At 45.2% G+C, this 20,408-nt stretch overlaps 1 protein-coding gene across 5 annotated transcripts in view; it reads right to left on the minus strand.

Moving 5' to 3' along the window:
• Positions 1 to 20,408, minus strand: part of celf5a (cugbp, Elav-like family member 5a) — a 137,830-nt gene that overhangs the window by 27,179 nt on the left and 90,243 nt on the right. For all 5 annotated transcript variants that reach the window (XM_068725878.1, XM_068725877.1, XM_068725875.1 and 2 more), the window contains exons 2-3: positions 7,433 to 7,561; positions 4,815 to 4,894 (exon numbers count right to left, since the gene is read on the minus strand). In XM_068725878.1, the coding sequence (XP_068581979.1) occupies positions 4,815 to 4,894; positions 7,433 to 7,538 (186 nt within the window). In that variant the 5' untranslated portion in view covers positions 7,539 to 7,561. The remainder of the gene's footprint in view (positions 1 to 4,814; positions 4,895 to 7,432; positions 7,562 to 20,408) is intronic.

A 20,408-nucleotide genomic window follows, 5' to 3' on the forward strand; every position in this document is an offset into this window, starting at 1 on the left:
ACAGAAGCTATTAAAGGGAGGGCCGCTGTGTGTTCCTGCTCTGCTTCTCTAATGATTTTATAATCTGAGGTTGAGTTGGAATACTGAAGTCATCTCCTTTTGTAAGAGAATTAGACTGGACTGTGCCTGCTTGAATGATATTGTGAATTGGCATGTCTAATTGTACAAGAGCCTTGTGCCGTTCTCTTTCATACTCTTGCATGTATGTCCCACTCTCTGCAAAGCTGGGGTTTTTTTTTTTTCTCCAACGAGGTCCATACACTGACTTTGCCCTCCCACTGGTTCTCCTAAGGACCCCTGAATCGAATGGCTTATCGGCTAAGCATCCAATGCCACATTTGTTTATCTCCCAGGTTTTCCCAGTTAGGCCTGTCAGGATATCAGTGAGTAGAATCTGAAGTGTGAAGTAAAAGTCTCATTAAATTTTTAAGCTGCCATGTGTGAGCAGAATCCCCCTGCCAGGCGGCTTCCAGCTGCCTAGAGAGCCACTGAAGGAAGGGGAGTTAAACAGGGAGGATAAAAAAAAAGGCACGAGAGAGATTCAGAACCAAAAGGAAAGCCTGCCTCTTTACAGTTCCTTCCCACAGCCGAGGCTTGGTGTCGGTCCAAGCTGCACGGCCAGCTATGCATCCCACACTTCTTTAACTTTGAACATATGCCGGCTCGCATTAGTGCGGGGTGAAGCCAGAAGGAAGACTGATCCAGTATTGGTGTGTAGCTGCACTAGCTTCAAGTGTCACATGGCTTTAATGGTTTAATGCATGGGGCTAGTTAAACTATGACTCAGTCGGTGCGAGCACAAAGACAAAAATTAAGAAAAACATCCCGTCTACTTGAAAACACGATTTCAGCATCCTTACAACAGACTCTTTTTCATCTTTGCCTGCACAATATAATTTTTTTTTTTTTAAAAACGCCTCTTTTAATCATAATGTATTGCCACTAAAGCTGCCTGTTTCTCCACAACAAATGGCATCATATGCCTCAGCCGCATTCACAATTTGAAAATTAAGAGTTATCTATTTTTGCCCCCACTGAGTTCTATATCGATGCTGAATATACAGTTCGGTGCTACAGTATGCTGCTTATAATTTATGCCCCTCGCATGATGCTACTCTGTGCTTATTGTGGTGATAATGCATTACCACCCATGGAATCATAAATACACATCCTCTTTGAGCTTGGCTAGTAAAATAATGGATGACTGTAATCTATTAGGTTATTAGAATGTAAATTGCCTGGGTAGAAATACTTGTGGGGGGAGATGACAGATCGTAAACAATCAACGTTAACTTAAAAATATAAAGGCAGAACGTTGTTTAATGAGTAGCAGCACAGAGATCTATCATCCTTGTGAAATACTGACATTAAAACTCTGCATCTCATTGAATGCACAATGAGATCATTACTGTTTTCTGACATAAAACCAGCATTTATGTACTGCAAGATCGGCTGTTTTTTTGTTGTTTTTTTTGCCTTTCCCCATTTAATTTGATCCGTATTTAGGGCAGTGACATATTGATCTGCACATTAAAACACTGTGTCTTGTTGAGTATTAAATCCCGGGACTCGCATGTGTTCTCTGTCTGAAGTAATAGAGAAGATCCAGCAGCTGGGGAATCACATTTGGATGCTTTTATTTTTACCGTCTCTGCTCCTCGCTTCGCTCTCACTCATCCAGCTCTCTCTTTTATGCAAACTTTACCTCATTTGCTTTCCTTTGTTCTGCTCTTATCCTTCCATCATCCTGCTCCAGTATTTCTGTGGTAGTCCCTGTGTCAGCTGAAACTGCCTCAAACCCGGGCTCAACTAATGCGGATACAGAGTGAAAAAGTCGGCACGGCCCTGCGGACCTGACCCCCCCCCCCCCCCCCACACTTGTCTTGGTGTAACTCTGTCCCGGGACTTACTTCCTACACGGCCCTGCTGAATCCCGGCAATTTGCTTTACAGCTCTAGCATTTAAATGTTTAATTGAGCCACTCTTATCCAGAAGTGTGTGTGTGCGTGCATGCGTGCGTGTGTGCGGGTGTGTGTGTGTGTGTGTGTGTGTGTGTGTGTGTGAAAGCTGAACAAGGCTGAGAAATGGTGGCGGTGTGTATGGGAGGCGGATGTATGCATGCTTGAAATATGACGGGTTAGGGTGAGACGGAGATCCACCCAAGGTCTTACATGTGACCTGCCGATGCACTCCTATAATTCACACACTTACACCACCTTGCTATCATCCTTCACACGGTGACATTATGCCGTAGTTAGCTATCGGCAGATCATTTTTCATTTCGATGCGTACGTGGACATATATATGTAAGTATATTTTTGCATGCACCGCGTGTCATTTATCTACATATATATACCCTCCGCATACGTGCACGCACTCCAATGCAGAGTTTCTCTTTCCTTCCCTACTCACACATACAATACATACAAAATGCCCACTCCCCCTCTGCATGAATAACACAAATGTATTCAGCTCAAGTCCTCCGAGCTGGAAAATAAGATCAGTCAGGGAGCCTTTGACCCTAGCCTGTGGCTGTACGAGTCTGTGACAGTGAAACAGAGAGCGGAGCAATATAGAAAAAAGTATGTGTGTGTGTGTGTGTGTGTGTGTGTGTGTGTGTGCGCATGAAAATGCACTAGCCACAAAGTGCTTCTGTTTGTACATGTTTATGTATGCACACACATGCGTTTGTGTGTGTGCGTGTGGGTGCACACCCATAAACTCTAAGAAGCCGGTGCTCATGCTTTGGGGGGGGATTGGCAGCAGATCTATCAAACTGCTGAAGTTAGTCGCAGTGTTGATATTCAGTGCACTCTTTAACACCCAGCTAGCGACGCTATTGGCCGGGCTTTATTCACGGTCATCTCTCTGAGGCTCAAAAAGCCACGGCCTTGTGTGGGGCAGTAGATATGCGCGCACACACACACACACACACACACACACACACACACACACACACACACACACACACACACACACACACACACACACACACACACACATAACTGTGTCGGTTCGGTCATAAAAAATGTCTGTTGGGTTCGGCTCGGTTACTGCTCTCTCTTGGACTCAGGTCAGTTTAGGATAGACATATGCGGCCTGAGCCTCACTTTTTATATATATATATATATATATATATATATATATATAGACAATTGCTTATAACTGGCAATAGACGCTCTTTATAGGTTCAGTATGTATCCTGTGATGTTGTTGTCAATGATATTCTTTCTATTTCTTTATTCATGCATTCATTTTTCAATGCATCCAAAAGTGTGTATGAAAGAATATGTATTCATTCGATGTACTTGTACGTGACTTCTTTTTGCAGCTGCGACTCAACGGCAATCAGCATCAACTGGAATGGATGCAGGATGCACGGTCCAAGGCGTTCTGCGGGATCTTTGCTACATTGATGGACACTTTTTGCTCTGTACGGCAGCGTCCCACTGAGGCGTAATGGTCCACCGGTGGTCCGCTAATCTCAGCGAGGCAGGCACACTGTGTCCTCTCCTCCAGCAGCCACAGGATATGAGATGCTGATCAGATTTCTATAATCAATTTACCAGTGCAGGAGGTATAAATCCTGTCCATTCACTCCCTCGCCCCCCCCTCTCTCTCTCTTTCTCTCTGTCTCTCACTCCCTCTCCAACTCTAACTCCCCTCCCTTCTGCCCCCTGCTTATAGTTAGATGAATAATTCAGCAGCCAATGTGGTGAAAGGTGGAGTAAACAAGTCTATTGCCTAATATCCCGAGAGGCTGCCAAAGAGAGACGAGTGAGGGCAGAGAGCTAGCATAGATAGGGGGATGGAGCAACGGAGAGAGGAGGGTATCTATGGAGAGGGGACATCCAGAGTCTTTCCTCATGACCTGCAGTCATTTGCACTTAGATTGACTCGGAGGTTGCGCCAAAAATGGCACAGCTGGCTTCTAGTTCTTCTCTCTGCTCTCCTCTCTTGAGCCGCACGTTGGCAACCATTAATAATGAAATCGCACAGTGAAACACAACATCGGTGGGATAAGGTGGGAGAGAGTTCAGGGTCCTTGCTTCTCTGGGGCGAGAGTTCCCGAAAAACAAAACAAAAAAAAACGGGTATAAAAGCAGAGTCTACTGTACGATGCGGGACGCGAGTCTCTGCTGTCCGCTTCCCGGATGTCACGGAGAATGACTCTATTCAGCTTCGGAGTGCGGAGTAAGTAGCTTTTTTTTTATTTTGACACCATCAGGTGTACAGCGAGCTCGTCTAAACACGAGACACATACAAATGAGCGGTACAGCTTCTGTGCTCATAGTAAATCCAATACAGAGAGAATTCAGAGGACACGGTGTGCTTACATAACGAGCAAATGTAATCTCACACTGGAGTTATATTCACTGATTATGCAAGCAGAACTACTGATTGATGACTCGCCCAAAATTCAATTATCATTCTAAACAGTTTTATCTGGAAATTAGATTTGGATTTTTTTTTTTTTTCCTTCTTCTTCTTCTTGTAAAAAGTACCGTGTTAATTAAAGAGACAGAAGGCTATTTCTGACTGTGTCTGTTTTTAAAGCTGGGGTATTTATGAGGATGGTTGCACTTTCTATAAATTGATTTAAAAACTTTACAGTTGGGGGGGGGGGGTGAGTTCAAAACTACAAGTTTACAGCTCTTAACCGGGAGAGGTGGACTGCACACAGCTATTGTGATTGGTGCGCCGGGTGTACGTGTTGTGCATGTGATGGATGTTGCTGGTGTGTGTGTGTGTGTGTGTGTGTGTGTGTGTGTGTTTCTCTGTTCATTATATGTGAGGGAGAGAGCTGTACTCACTGGCATGGTCTGGCTGCCGTGGAGGGCGCTGATTGCAGACTGAGCCTCGGTGTGTGTGGAGAACTTGACAAAGGCGCAACCTGGAAGAGAGGAGATGCACATCACACACACACGCAGGTACACACACACACACAGACACACACACACAGTATATATATATATATATATATATATATATATATATATATATATATATATATATACACAGTAAATGCACTCAATCGAGCGAGTTTAAAAGCCTACGGTATATTAATAAAGGATGTTGAATTGTATTTGACACCACAGAAATCACTGTGCAGCGAGAGGCTCTCATTGCACAGCAGGCTGCCCCACTCCGGGCATTAGGCAGGCAGACAAGCAGGCAGAAGCTGCAGGCTAAAGATTGCACTGATGAAGCAGAAAAGCATTCTATTTAGCAGCACATGCCTGTCTGTGCATATTAACTACTAGCTAAACTCACAATGTTTTTTGAGTAGAAAACCGCTCCGTTTGAGTAGAGTTTAGTGTTCCCACAACAGGAGGTTCTGATCGATATCCGCGAGTACGGCGATGTCTGTCCAAAAGGCCAGGAACCACAGAACCAAACACTCTTATCTCTAATGTCCTTGAGGAATATTGTGACACGTAGACAAAGCGAAAGCAAGTTGAAGATGGCTTTTGTGGGCTCACAAAGTGAGCTGTTGCACATTAATTATTCAACTATTAAACTGAAGTATGGCCCCCTTTTTTAGAAGTGGAGAACTTGATGTAAAGCCTCTAGAAATGTCTCCTAAAAGGAACTCATGAACACATTGTAACCCGTTTTCAACACCGGTGCAGTGTCTCTTTGCACCCATGGCCAGAATATTGATGAGTGTGCAGATTATATTACACAGTGTTCAGTCCGCTACTCTTGCATGTCTCTGGAGGGCAAAGGAAACCCAAACATGTACGTTCTCCACACAGAAACACGTGAGGACTGAAGCTGGGTCTGTTGCAGTGAGGCTGGGCCACCGTCCCCTCTTATAATTATACCCTATTTCACCTAATTTCATTTCATTTGAAGTTTCTTTTCTACTCTTATTTAATCTTTCATACTTTACTCTTCTTATCATCTCCACTGGCTGACCTCGCCGCCCTGCCATTCTTCCCCTCTTAATGGGCTTACCCCTGTGGACACCAGCCAATCAAGATGCCCATTCAGCTGTCGAACCACTACCCTCTGTTGAGATATGGACAGAAAGGAGCTCCAGTTCGGCATGACCTGTACAAGGACTTTGCTACAGTGGTATTAACTATATGCCGGTGTAATTATGAATTTAACTCGTTGTATACTTAGCAAGCTGCAGTGTGCGTTGCCTCTGCTTCATCTTTTTGAAATAACCCAAACAGGAGTGTTATTATGTCAAACTTACAGTAATCATATTGTTGCACGTAATTCTGCACAAATAGGATTTTGTGAGGACTAAGTCAGCAGCGGTTTGGGGACGTTTTGTTTGTGTTTTTTTTAAATCAGGAAATAATAATAAAAGAAGTAAACTAATGCAGACACTCCTGATAGCTTAAGTTCTGATAATGCATCATGATTCATTTGTTTATTGTATAAATAACGTAAATCTGCATAGTAACTAGTAACTAAATATTTGCCTTTAATGGAGTGGAGTAAAAATATAAAAGTAGCATAAAATGGAAAAACTCAAGTAAAGTACGAGTTCATAAAAATGGTTCTTCAGAACAGCGCTGGAGTGAATGTACAATCGTTTCCTGAAGCGCTGACTGGGGAACGGGCTTTAGGGAAGAACCGCTCCTCGCTTTGCTGTTTGTCAGAGAGAATCGATGTCTCCAAAAGTTGTTGGCTGTTTTAAAAAGAAGGGCCTAAAAGATATCAACGCTATAGTACCTAAGTTACAGTAACAACCTGCAGCACATCCACTGGACAAAGTGCTTCAGATTAAAACTGTTAAAGAAGAGACATCGTGTCTTTTGTGATGTGGAGGACAACATGTGCTGAGGAAGAGTTTGTGAAGTCAGCATTTAAATAACACTAGCGTTGTTTTAATCATTGCTGCATTATTTATAATAACATGTCATGCTTTGCTGGTGGCTATCATATAACTACAGAGTCTTGTTTTTGTATCTGGCCTTTGGAATTTATCACAGGTTATGTATGTATATATATATATATATATATATATATATATATATATATATATATATATATATATATATATATATATATATATATATAACGTCCCTGTCTGTCTTAAAAGAACTTTTTAAGTGTCATACTTAAATAATTCCATTTTTGAGGTTTTGCTGCCTCAAAGAAATTCTTTACAAACTACACAAAAGGAGGAAGACAAACTCATTATCAACCTAACTTCTCTCATAGTTCCTAATTATGATAAATCAAACAGCATTGTGACACGTCAGGCTTAACTTTTTTCTCACTGCCTGCAGCCGACTGGCACGACAAACAGTGCGGCGAAGAAATGTTTGCAATTATGTGTCATTTGACCTACATCTGGTGCATATGTCACATACGCTTTACATACCCCAGCTGACGTAGACGCTCACACACACTGTCACTTCTCCGTCAGTGACCTAAATAATGGCGACAACTGCATCACGGCGCCTACCTTTGCTGTTTCCGTCAGGACCTCTTAGGACCGTGCACTCCTCGATGACTCCGTAGGGTTCGAAGAGGCGGTAAACATCCTCCTCGGTCTGTTGTTTGTTCAGCATCCCGACAAACAACTTCCTGTCTTCTGGAACAAACAACGAGACAAAAGGTTAAATTATAACTTTGACCTCAATTACTAAACCAATTTGGGAACGTACAGTCGTGAAAACCTCGTCATCGTTCGGTGGAACAGGGTTTGATTCTGAAGAAGTCTCAGCAAAAACACAAACGCACACATATATACGTCCACAGAGCCGGGCCTCGAGTCACATTGTATTATCTATTTTCCAAGACTGATCATTTTAATCTCTGGTATAACTGGGTTTAGTCCCATATGTGCACACATACTGTAGCTGCGGGGGGTAAGTGAGTGGTCAGGGGCTGGGGGGGGGGAGACATGGGAAGACTAATGAAGAGGTTTCTCACTCTCTCACACACACACACACACACACACACACACACACACACACACACACACACCGGACACACACACTCTCACACAGGGCCCAAGACAATGAGCAAGTCTTTGGTCCTTTAAAAGCACCAGGGGCTCCAGGCAGCTCCAACCTCCTAAACACCACACTGTTACTGGATGGAAACTCTCTCTCTCTCTCTCTCTCTCTCTCCCTCCCTCTTGGTCTCTCTCTCTTTCCTCTCTATTCATCTCTCTCTCTCTCCCTCCCTCTTGGTCTCTCTCTCCCTCTCTCTTGGTCTCTCTCTCTTTCCTCTCTATTCATCTCTCTCTCTCTCCCTCCCTCTTGGTCTCTCTCTCCCTCTCTCTTGGTCTCTCTCTCTTTCCTCTCTATTCATCTCTCTCTCTCTCCCCCCCTCTCTCTTTTTCTGCTTTTCTTTTTCTCTCTCGCTGATTCCACATTTTTCAACCTCATTCTTTTTCAACTGCCTCCCTCCCTTCCTCTCTTTATCTCTCTCTTACTCTACTAATTGCTGCTGATCCAGTGTTTTTTGTGTAGCCAGAGAAATATTTCAGTATGCTCTTCAGTGAACAATGGCGTGTCTCTCCTGCGAGCAACGAAGGCCGGGAGACATGCCATGAATAACGCTGACTTTTCAATAGATAGCCTGTATGCTATTGAGTCCTGTTAAATGCTGTGGGATCTGATCTTTACCTTGACCTGACACCCTGTGTTTACTGATCTACTCTGGCCGTGTATGATTAATGCTACAGTGCAGCGAGTCTCTGCTGGCAGAAGCAGCACTAAAAACGTTCCCTTTATACAGATTGTTTCTCCAACTCTGACCTGTGAAGTCACAGCGGAGAGAGGCTGAGTGAGAGACGGGACTGTGAAGCGGCTGAGAGCGGCACACAATTGCCGGCAGAGGTATCGCACGGTGTCAGGGCGACCTGTGACGACTACCGAGTGCACCGTGTTGTTGTTGTTGTTGTTGTCGTTTCCCTGACCCAGACGCGAGCGCCGATTCCCCGCATTCCTGCGACGGGCGCGGCAGCGAGCGCGTGCAGACGGGGCGCCCAGGCTAGGGGTTTCAGCACCGCCAGTGATGCACCTTTAAAATAATCACCCGTGTCAGTGCATTGTCTAGGGAGGGGCGTCCCTGGTGCCGGCTTCTTATTGCAAGTGGCAGGATCAGAGGCTATGTATCAAAACGGAAGTGATGCAATGTGACATCTGTCAGGGAGGATTGGAGAGCATTTATCTGCAAAAAAAAAAAAGGAAAAAAAAAAGGAAAGCCCTGAACTGGAAAATGAAAGGCCAAGATGGTCCTTCCTTTTGCTGGAGGGAGAATATAAATTTTGAGGGGAGATGAGTCAAGGAGAAGGGGGGGGGGGACTGCACAAATCCAGCCAGACCACATCTCATATCCTGTACACAGAGCCACGCACAGAAGCACCCCATGCGACCGCGGTCACCTCTTCGGGTTCCTCCTGCCGCTACTTTAGCTCTAACTCACGTCTTCAAGTAGATGATGGGGGATCTGACAAGTTTTGAATTAATGCACGACCCTATCAATTTCATATGAGCTGCACTCTGCCGATCAAACCACCCAACAGCTCTTGGCATGTTCTTAAAATACGACTCCGCATCCATCCTCCCCCTCAAGGATTCCTGACTGGCAACGTCACCTCCAGCTGAATGGAATAATATTTATATGGATCCGAGTATAACGGGATCATGCGTCGCTGTATATCACATGCCTGTGTATCGGGTCACAGTGAGCGACACAAAAGGCCTCACACGCTTGAGTCATGTTCAGTCTGCTGGCTTTTTGCATCGCGTCTGAAAAAAAAAAAAAAGATGCTAATCTGAACACACAGGCAGGAGTTGCAATGTGAGAAAAGGTGTGACTGAATATGAATCTTATATTTACAACAGCAGCATTTAGCACGGGTTCATCGTCTGAGAGAGAGAGAGAGAGAGAGAGAGAGAGAGAGAGAGAGAGAGAGAGAGAGAGAGAGAGAGAGAGAGAGATGGAGTGCGTGTTCTGCGAAGTGAGCGCGCTTTGAAAACCGGCTAACAACGCATGAAAACAGATCATCTAGGAGATCTGTTCCACCGTCTAGGATTCTGCTGTGGCTGCTCTGAACTAAAACGCTACCTTGGGAATTCAGGTGTTGTGTTCATCGCCGATGGAAACATTATCTCATTTATCTACAACAGCGCAGCACAGACAGCGTGCGCACAGACACAAAGAGAGTGCAAAACACCCACAGTCATTTACGCATATCTGAAGGCGGAGGAATAAAAAAATTTAAAAAAAATAAAAAGAGGGAGAGAAAAAATGACATACGCAAACTAGGAGACCCTCTCACACTCCGACAAAGAGGATCCACCACGACCACACGCGTAGAAGACACGCAGCGAGTCGCATGTCCCACTGTAAACTATCACATCACAACACTAACAGCTGTTTAACTTCCATCCATCGGCCGCTGATACGCAAAACTCTCAACCACCTCAGCTTTCACCATTTTATCTGATTCATGTTTTCAGTCTGCAAGGCGTCTGACGGAACAGATACGCTCCCATTTCAATCAATCCAGCTGCCTGCACAGCATTCTAGGCTCGTGAATACGGTGTCTGTGCACTGGGGCTCTGCCGAAATGTGGGTGACCTACACTCCAGCACTGTGCCTGAACGCACCGCGTGTCGACCGCAGCTCTACTGCCGGGCGCTCTGCTTTACATGCCGTTTTCCGCTACGTGGGCTGTGCATTCACGGTGCGATTGCGCCGCTGCTGCTAGCCGGTGCTATCGCCGGCCTAGTGGCCACAGCTGCATTACAAGCTGGCAGCGTGCCACATAATCCCGCCTCATCTGTTTGTCATTCTACTGAAATGCAAAGCTGGGCGTGTGTGATATATGTCTGAACTGAAGAAAACATGTGGTTTGTCCACACAGATTCTGAAATCCTCACGTATCTTTTTGACCCCTGTGTTCTAAGAACATCGACCTCGTAGAGTTCCTACAGACACCTGGACTTCTCTAAGTTCAGCTGTATTTAGTTTAGCTCAGGAGCATTTATCCTCCATCTGCAATTCAATCTGACATCGGTGTTTCTCTACACATTCATGGCTCATCGATGCAGTACAGTACATGCAGGATAACCAGTGGCAGATTCCACATGTACGGGAAGTGACCTCCTAACGTGGAGAAGATATCTGCTCACTCAGGGATCTACAATCCGTGTATCGTTCGTTCGGGTCGAGACATGGCGATATTCTGCCGATTCTGCACGGTGGATGATATTGTGAGTTTTGCATACAGTAAGAAGGATTTTTTTTTTTAAATGCGTAAAATGTACAGAAGGGAAGAATGAGTCCGACCCTCTGGAGGTAGGGTTGTTTCTCATTGATCAGCTGGAGGGGCACGGATCAAGCTCCAGTGTTTCCCCAATAATCGGGCCGTTAAAGTTTCATAATGATGTGACGGCATCCCTGCTCACCCACCACCCGTTGAGAAGTGTACAAATATTGTCTGTTCATTATGAAACTGTAGTGGCCGTGATTAATGGGAAAAGCCGGAGCCCGGTCCGTGCCACCGGCTGATCAACGTGCATCTGCGGCTCAAAGGCAGAGCGAGTTGTCTATTAATTGGGAGTCGCATGTCTAAGTGTCCTTAGGCAAGATGCTTAACCCTAAATTGCTCCCGAAGGCTGTGCCATTGGTGTCAGCACTTTCGCCACCGTTTGCATGGTTAGCGCTGTTAGCGCCGTTAGCAATGAGCCACCGGCTCGCCGTCGACATGTCGAGAGGCAATCAAAGTCTTGGATTTCTTTCAGCCAAAGTCAACTGTGTTTTTACATAATTATTATTAAGTCATGAAAAGAATATTTCTGATTGAATCGTGTGTTCACTCGGAAATGTTTTAGCTGAATTAAACTGTCAGTCACACGCAACCCTGAAGCATTCTGTGAAGCTGAGAGGTTAGAACATGATTAGCAGTAAACGCTGTTTTGGATTTCTCTCTTTTCTCTTTTTGCAGCCTTCAAAAAGCGGCTGAGTCATCTTCCTGTTCCGGCTCTTCACCTGTGGTAAACGGTGAAGATGAATTCTGACAAGACAAGAAATTATGAGTTGTTTTTTTTCTTCTTCTTCTTGTTTACAGAGCCTGGTGAGCATGAATAGCATCCTAAATTAGAGCACTATAGCGTTAGCAGTGAAATGTCATCGCCTAAACAATTCTGGGGTCTAATCACCGGCAACCTAACTGTGAAAAGTGTGCAGCACGCTGGCATTAAGATGCATTTACAGCTCACTGTGGCAGAGTACTGTATGCGACTTCAGTGCAAAGCACCATTTCTATCCTGAAACTCACCCCCCCATCATGTTTAATTTACTCCGAGTTACTAAACAGATGCTTGTTTGGAATAAATGCATTGGAAATTAAACTCCGGAATAATGAAATGGCAGTGTGCTGCCTGGTTACACATGCTGAAGATTACTGGGTCCATTTGGACCCTTTCTAATCAATTCAAGCTGTTTGGTACGTGGCCTTGTGAGAAGCCTTTGAGTCACTATGCGCAACTTATAATCGTTAATATTTCACATCTTAATTCTGACCGTTACATGACAAACAACACCGCTGTAATTCCTTCCCTGTAAATGCGCTCCAAATCTCCGCACAACGCCGTCTTCTGTTACGTAATGTTTGTTTCCGCTCCTCAGAGTTTTGAAGGACCTCCTGTCCACACAGCAATCCACAGTCTACACTTTCTGCTGTAGTCCGCTATGCTGGAGACTTATTACTGTATGCTCCATGATTACGCTGCAGACTGCTGAGGATTTTTGACAGAGAAATGAGACTTATTGAACAGCATTGGGGCCGAGTTGGATTTTTTTTTTTTTTTTTTTGGAGCAACAAGAGAAAGAAAGAAAAGGATTGAGCAGAGAAGTAGAGAGAGAGAGAGAGAGAGAGAGAGGGAGAGAGTGAATGTGTAGGAGACTGAGAACTGTAAATTGATGTGCATACAGTCCTGTAGTCCTTGATAAGCCAGGATGGATGAAAGAGGTGCACCATTGGAGTTGGTAAATCATTGTCAGGGGTGGAGAGGATGAGGCAAGGGAAGGGTGGGAGGAGACAGAGAGAGGAGGGGGAGGAGGAGGGATGGGAATGGGGGCGATGCGGGGAAGGAAAGAATACCAACTGCCTAGTGGTGCTCTCTGGTTTTCAAAATCCTCTTCTCTGTCTGTCTCTTTCTCAATCGTTGCGACAGCAAGGGAGTGCGGGGTGGAGGGAGGGAGAGAGATGTTGTGACGGAGGGAGAGAGGGTGCGATGGAGGGAAGAAAAAAAAAGAAGCACTTGTCAGAAGGATGGGGGAGGTTGCTATGACAACTACTCACACAGCGGGCTGTCAGTCATGTTTCATTGGCGCTTTGGAGAGGAGGAGAGGAATGAAGGGAGGAGAGGAGTTAAGGAAGGATGGGGTTGGAGAAGGGTCATTTCTCCATCTGTCTGCCGAGCCGCAGTGTAAATTTGACTGTCAGGCTCGGAGATAAGGACAAATTATGAACAATATTAGCCCGCCGATAAAAGGGAACAATAATGAATGGATAAATATATTAAAACCAAATGAGATAGCATCCAGGCAGAAACAGGGGCCCTGAGAAGCCGTCCAGGTTTTCTCATTTGGAGGGGAAGATAAGAGCTGGAGAGAGGCTGTGAGGAGGGGAAGGATCCACCGTATTACAGCTACAGCTACTGTAGCGTACTTCCTTGTCAATGGAAAGGAAGAGAGAATCGAAATCACTTTGGAGCCGGAATACCAAACATTGTGGCTTCCTCTCCCTCCTTTCACGAGCCTATTATACTTCTCCAATGAGCAGGATGCCACACAATAACAGTGTCAGCATGTGTTCAAGCATAAAAAACACAGACGGAATGGAATTAAATTAATTAACCCTAAGAGATCACAGTGCTTAGCCAGTGGAATTTAATCCAATTTATTACATATCGGGATCTAACTAGGGTTGTGTTTGCATTAATGAGATGGCAAGAATGGATGTGTGCGCACATGTACAGTAGTGTGTGTGTGTGTGTGTGTGTGTGTGTGTGTGTGTGTGTATAGGTGTGCCGAGGGCATCCTTCCCACACTGTGTACAGTAAAGGATCAGTGGTAGAAGAGGGAAAGACCAACGGGGGAGGGAGTCTGGGGTTTGGCACGGCCTTAGGGTGAGAACACCCCACCAAATTAACTCCTGAATAATGAGCCTTTTATGTGCTGCGTTATCACCGGGGGAGAGAGCGGCGGTGCGTTTTGTCATAACGCTGGAGCCACTTCAGACAAGAAGCCAGTTATTAGGTTCCACCAAGCACCACCTTCTGCGGAGAAAGAAACGCGGCTTGATGGACTAGTTTGTTTACCAATTTCTAAAGTAAATTAGCACTCCTGTGTGCATGTGTTGTAGCTGCAGCTGTCTTTTGAAGTTCGCACGCTAACCCGCAGAGTTGACAGCACAAACTGTAAGGCCTACCGCGCACCGGCCCCTAATGAGGTAGCTTATTAGCGGCGTTTCCCCCTCGCAACTTCCGAGATGTTGCTTGGAAACAGCAGCGCGAAGAAAAGAAGAAAAAAAACAAAACAATACTGGAGTTCTCACCGAAAAACGCCATCAGCAAACGGCAAAAAAACAAACGCTGTGTGGACTTCTATTGGAACATAAAAATGCAAAGAGATTTACAAAGCAACGTTTTAACGTATATGAATGTTAAACACACTTTATTTCACTGTGACGCCTTCCAAGGTTGCCGGTAAAGTCAACAGCCATGTTCTGCATACATCCAGCCTATAATTCAATTTGGACATTAACAAGGAGGGACCTGCTTCTTTTACCTCCAGCCGGCACCTGCAGTGACACCGGCTTGATTTCGTGCCATAGTTTCATCATTTTTGGTGTCAAGGCCGCTCATCGGCAGCTTCGGCTGCGACCCATAAAAGCCATCAGTAAAAATGCCACCGAGCGCTGCGTGCAAGGGGCCTTGATAGCCGTGCTGCAGAAACAGCACATCCTTGACTAAGCACCCCTCTGGGATGGATTAGGCTTCACTGCTTTCACATACATGTAAATAAGTACACAGAAGCACACTGACACAAGGCTGCTCGTATATGCATAATCGCTGTGAACTTAAGGCGATACACAAAGTAACCGTAAAATGATATTCACACACACACACACACACACACACACACACACACACACACACACACACACACACACACACACACACACACACACACACACATTCAGGCGGTCACAGAAATACAAGCAGCTGTACAAACAGGCACACCTTCAGAACCGTACACAGTGCCCTGTATGCCGTACATACAAATATATACGATATCAAGAGGAATATAAAGCGCAAAACAAACACCACTGCAGTGGGAGGTTGCGGTTGGCAACTGTTGCATCACGGGCCCTATAGCGTGTTAGTCAAGGCCAAAGAGCTGGAGATCAAACTGTAATGCGTTACCGAACGGCAGCCGCATTCCCACCGTACACGTTTCCTCCGTGCGCGTCGGCCAAGTCGATTCCGTCTCAAGAGGGGATTGGGAGACCAGTGATCATGAATTCTCTCTTGTGCCGCTGGCAGAAAAGGGATGATGGATATAGTATATGACACCTGAAAGACTCACCCACACATCTGTGCGCCCTCACACACACACACACACACACACACACACACACACACACACACACACACACACGTTTGTATGCGCACACGTGAAAACACGAAATGCGCATGCAGCACACACAGGACCTCATGTTTGTCACTCAATATTCTCCAAAGAGCGCGGCGCATTTTATGCATCAGTGCGATCTAATGGCTGCTCTGTTCTACGCCGCTGGCTGGGGGGATTTCAGCTGCATCCTGAGCCCTGCTGGAAGCCTTGAACATACAATTACAGCCGCTGTCCCTAAATGCTCCTTGTAAAAAAAAAAACCTCTTCTGGAGGTATAATTGTTGGCGTGCATGCGTGTCTTGCGTTGGCCTCTTTCTCTCTCTTTCTGTACAGTTTCAGCCCCCCCCCCCCCCACACACACACACACACACACACACCTCAGAACACATCAGCTGCAAGCAGAGAAATAGAAGGAGAAACTGCTTAAAATATTTTATCGCCGCCGTATACGTCTCAGCAAATTTACACTCAATATGATAACAAATGTGAAATATTACTCACAGCCTTGTGTCGAATTCAGTGTATTACGGCGGCGGTCGTAAATCCTCAAACTGGTGTGCGACGTGTATACGTAGCTACTGTATATAAACATTTACAATGTGGCAGTGCTATTTATATTGTCTCCCTTCATAACGCCATCTGAAGGGCACTTTGGCATCCGTTATGATATGGATTTTTCCTCTCCCCCATTTTCCCCCCCTATCCCATTTATTGCCATTCTTCTTGCCCGTCCAGATTGTGTTCGTATACAGTAGAATGGGCCTTTTACCTTTGGCAGTATTTAACATAGCGCAGGCCTGTTTCTTAATTATTTTCTCATCGCTCCACTGACACTGATTCATGAGGGTAATGTTGGACACACCCCCCTCGGCCAGCCCCCTCAACCAACCCCCTCCTCTTTCTCTCTTCCCTCCCTCTTCCTTACAGTAGAGTTGCTCTTTCTTGAATCATCTCGCTGACATATTTTTTCTCTCCTCGTCCTGATTGTCCATTTTTGTCCCTCTCCTTCTACCTTACTATCCCCATCTCTCTCTCTCCCTCCTTTCTCTCACATTACCTTGTGATTATCTTTGATAGCTAATGAGTTACCTTCATGGTAACTCATTAGCCTTCATGGTTGCTCTCAAGTAATTACCTTTTTTTTTTTTCCCTCGTTTGGAAGGTCAAAATTGACTACAGCGAGAGACAACAAACTTCATTATACGGCGAGCTAAACTGAGCCCCCTCCTGATCTTATCGTGTTAAATACAGAGTACAATATCCTCTCACCTCCTCACCTCTGACCAACTGCAATATCATAAAATACAAACCCCATGCTGGAACAAAAACCTCTATCTGAGAAAAGACAATGGTAAGTTTGACAGACAGAAAGCGTTTTTTTTTGATACGCAATACCTAGAGATTACGGTATTAACGCTCAAGAACAGCAAACAAAAGCAATTGGAATTAAAGAGAAATGCAGATGAAAGAGATGATGAGAAAATGTGGGAAAGAGAGAGGAGAGAGGAATGAAAGGGAGGAGGCTTAGGAGATAGAGAGCGAGGGGCCATGCCCAACTCCAGCTCAGGAGAGAGGGAGGATGTACCAGAATATGGGCTATCTCTCTGAAGCTTTGTCTGCAAGAGCAACTGAGCTGGCAGATGACTTTGCTGCACATGGACAAAAGAGGCTTACAGGCCACCCTGCATGTCAGCTTTCCCCCCGGCCAGAAGTGCGAGAGCTGTAGGGGAATATAGGGTACGCTCCAGCACTCACCTGCCGAGACCTACACAGAGACCTCGGTGAAAGTAAAATTCAGATTTGCTCTACACATATGACACCAGCCAGCAGCTTCATTTTGCATATACTCTAGTTCAGTTCAGTGCAGAGCATCTCTTTACTCTGGGAAAAAAAAACAAAAAAAACTGCAGTGTTAACAGTTATGAGACGGGGGAAATGCAGCATGAGGTAAAGTTGCAAAAATACATAAATAAATACATGAGCCCTAAAGCATGTCACCGCTGTACTTTTATATTTCACCATTTCCATATTATTAGTTAGGAGCTCATTTGATAGCAGCCGTGATGCTAAACTCGGAGCGCTGTCGCGTCGTCCTTTTCCTACGCATGGCCTCTGTAGTGCTGATGTGACTGCAGGGGGAGAGCCTAACCCCTGTCAGTCACACTGACAGCCAGGCGGTCTTATCTGTTCTCTATTGGCGACGGTGCACTTTAATTAGGCTAGAAGGTCAATCAGCACTTTTATAGATGATGTGATTCCACTGAAAGCATTTCATAATCCAGGACAGCCGCAGTGTTCCGGGGGGCCTAAGGCGAACACGCGTACGTCGCTCCCTCACCCTGTTTTCTCACCTTTTTTTTTCTATCCCTGCTTGTCTGAAGGATCAGATCTAGTTATATCACACATTTCCACAGAGCCCTGCACTGCTGAACTAATGAACTGCAGCAAAAGGTTTCTGCAACATATCTTCCTTATTACATCTATAAGAGAAGAAATGTGCGTGACATACTGAGGGATATTGCTTTCCTTCAGGTTCCTGACATAAAAAAAAAACCTGACTTGTGGAAGTGTTGCCGTCATTAACTTTGCTGGATGAAACAACACCACATGTGTTAGCAGCAGGTTCTTCTTTTTGTAGCACATTTGCCAGAATTATCCACTGCAGAGAAACAAGAACAGTAATATGCTACCTTTGACAATTTAACAATTTACTTCTTGCTCGCCTCCGCCCGCTGTATTTCCTCGGCCCTGCTTGGATAAACGCATTTCAATGTTGCTGTTATGAAGCTCTAACATCAACAAACCAAATTGGCTTCCTTGAATCGTCCCTCGCAGGTGCATAGTAAGCCAGAATTGCACACTGATGTCTAAGCCGAGCGGGTTCATTGGCTAAAATATAAACTCTGATGTTGCGTATTACTTTGTTTTTTTGTCATTTTCAATTTCTATAACGGGCCCCTAAACTACAGTTTCTACTAAACCAAACACCTTTGTGTATTCCAGATCGCACTTTTCTACACTCTAATTAATTAGTGATGTTGAGATCGATGCGCCGCCGATTGTTAGCGGTCGTTATTTCGCAAAAATATGCAATTGGGAAAATGGTGTAATGGCTTTCTAGTCGCAGCATCAGCACTATACGCCTTTGGTTATTAAACATGCGGATAAGGAGCAACGACTCCTGCTCGTGTGGTGGTGTAGCCCTGCATCGTTCAGGAGCTGCACATGCGGTCGCTGCATGGATGTATGCAGAGGCAACACTGAGGCCGATGATTGGCAGGAGGAGAGCTAACGTTAGCTGTTAGCAGCCGGTGGGCAGCACAGTCCACCTCAGTCCACCTTGAGTTCTGAGCTAAGGTTGAAATTATGGAGATGAAAATATATGGTCTGGAACCATATATTCCAGCTGCTGTAACAAAACAAAGAGAACAAGGAAAACAATCGTCTATCGAGAATCGGCGATCACGTCGATGACAAAAAAACATGACGGGCATCTCTACCGCTGATGTCTCACTCTGAATTTAAAAAGAATCTCGCCGAGCTGAGGGGGAAATGGCCATTTCCTCAACATGTAGCCGCGCACATGTGGCATCAATTCATCCAGCTGTCATTTGCTATGATTATTGATACAAACATGACAACAAGCGTCTCTTAAAATGAAGCAAGAACCTGGACCCAGGCTCAACTGATATCACCAATCTGCAGAGCCTACGGACCCTTATAAGAAAAGATAGAGACGTATGGACACATGGTGGCAAAAAATGACCCCACACACACACACACACACACACACACACACACACACACACACACCCACCCTCGCTGCTCTGTCTCTCTTTGTCTCCCTCCTCCGCCGCGATCTTCTTGACAGCCCATTTGTTTTCATTTCCAATATATTTAGCTTGATACCTAATGAAATAAATATCTATATATCGAACAAATCATCAAGAGGGGAGGGTGGGATTCTCCATCGGACGTCAGTTACATTTTCGCATTGCTGTTTTACTTCACGCATCAGATTTATTGGATTTGTTTATTGTCACAGCAAATCATCCGGTGTCCCGGCATGCATCGGAATGCATTGTAAAGCACACACTGTTGATGGAACCCGTGAACCGTGAGGCTCAATTTCGCATGCAGAAATGTACAAATGCAATCTATATCTTGGAATATGATAGATATGAAGGAATGGAGAAAATTTGGACCCGTCGAGCTAGTGCCTAATAGCATTAGACCACAAAAAGGCTGACTTATTTCTCTCACCAACTTTGACTAAACTATCAGGCAGATGGCCTTTTCCTCTGGCTTCCTATCTCCTCCCAGCTCTCTCTCTCTCTCTCTCTCTCTCTCTCTCTCTCTCTCTCTCTCTCTCTCTCTCACTGTCAAACCTTACAGTAAGCATTTTAATTCCCCCTGACCTTTACTGATCTCACCCTGGCAGTTTTGCCCGTTGCTCAGGGCCAAAACAAAATGAAATTTGAATTTCGGCTCAGAATAATTTAAGATGATCCTTTCTAAGCAGGGAGTCTCAACTACGTTGTAGTTTGGGCGCTGCCAACTTATTAAATGGACTTTACGTCAGGGCCCTCTCGCTATTTCTCTCTTGCCTATGGGACTGTGAGATCACATACAATGTGATGCCAGTGTGTGAGGAGTGAGGGGGACTGGGGGAGGTTGAGCGAGGATAAGTCCCCGAATATTCACATGTATGCATGCATGCATGGGCACACGCGGACGCGGACACACACACACACACACACACAAACTTTGGCACA

This window comes from Cebidichthys violaceus, unplaced genomic scaffold (assembly GCF_023349555.1).
Source record: "Cebidichthys violaceus isolate CVI_PGR_0920_01 unplaced genomic scaffold, fCebVio1.0.p SCAF_37, whole genome shotgun sequence".
NCBI classification, from domain to species: domain Eukaryota; kingdom Metazoa; phylum Chordata; class Actinopteri; order Perciformes; family Stichaeidae; genus Cebidichthys; species Cebidichthys violaceus.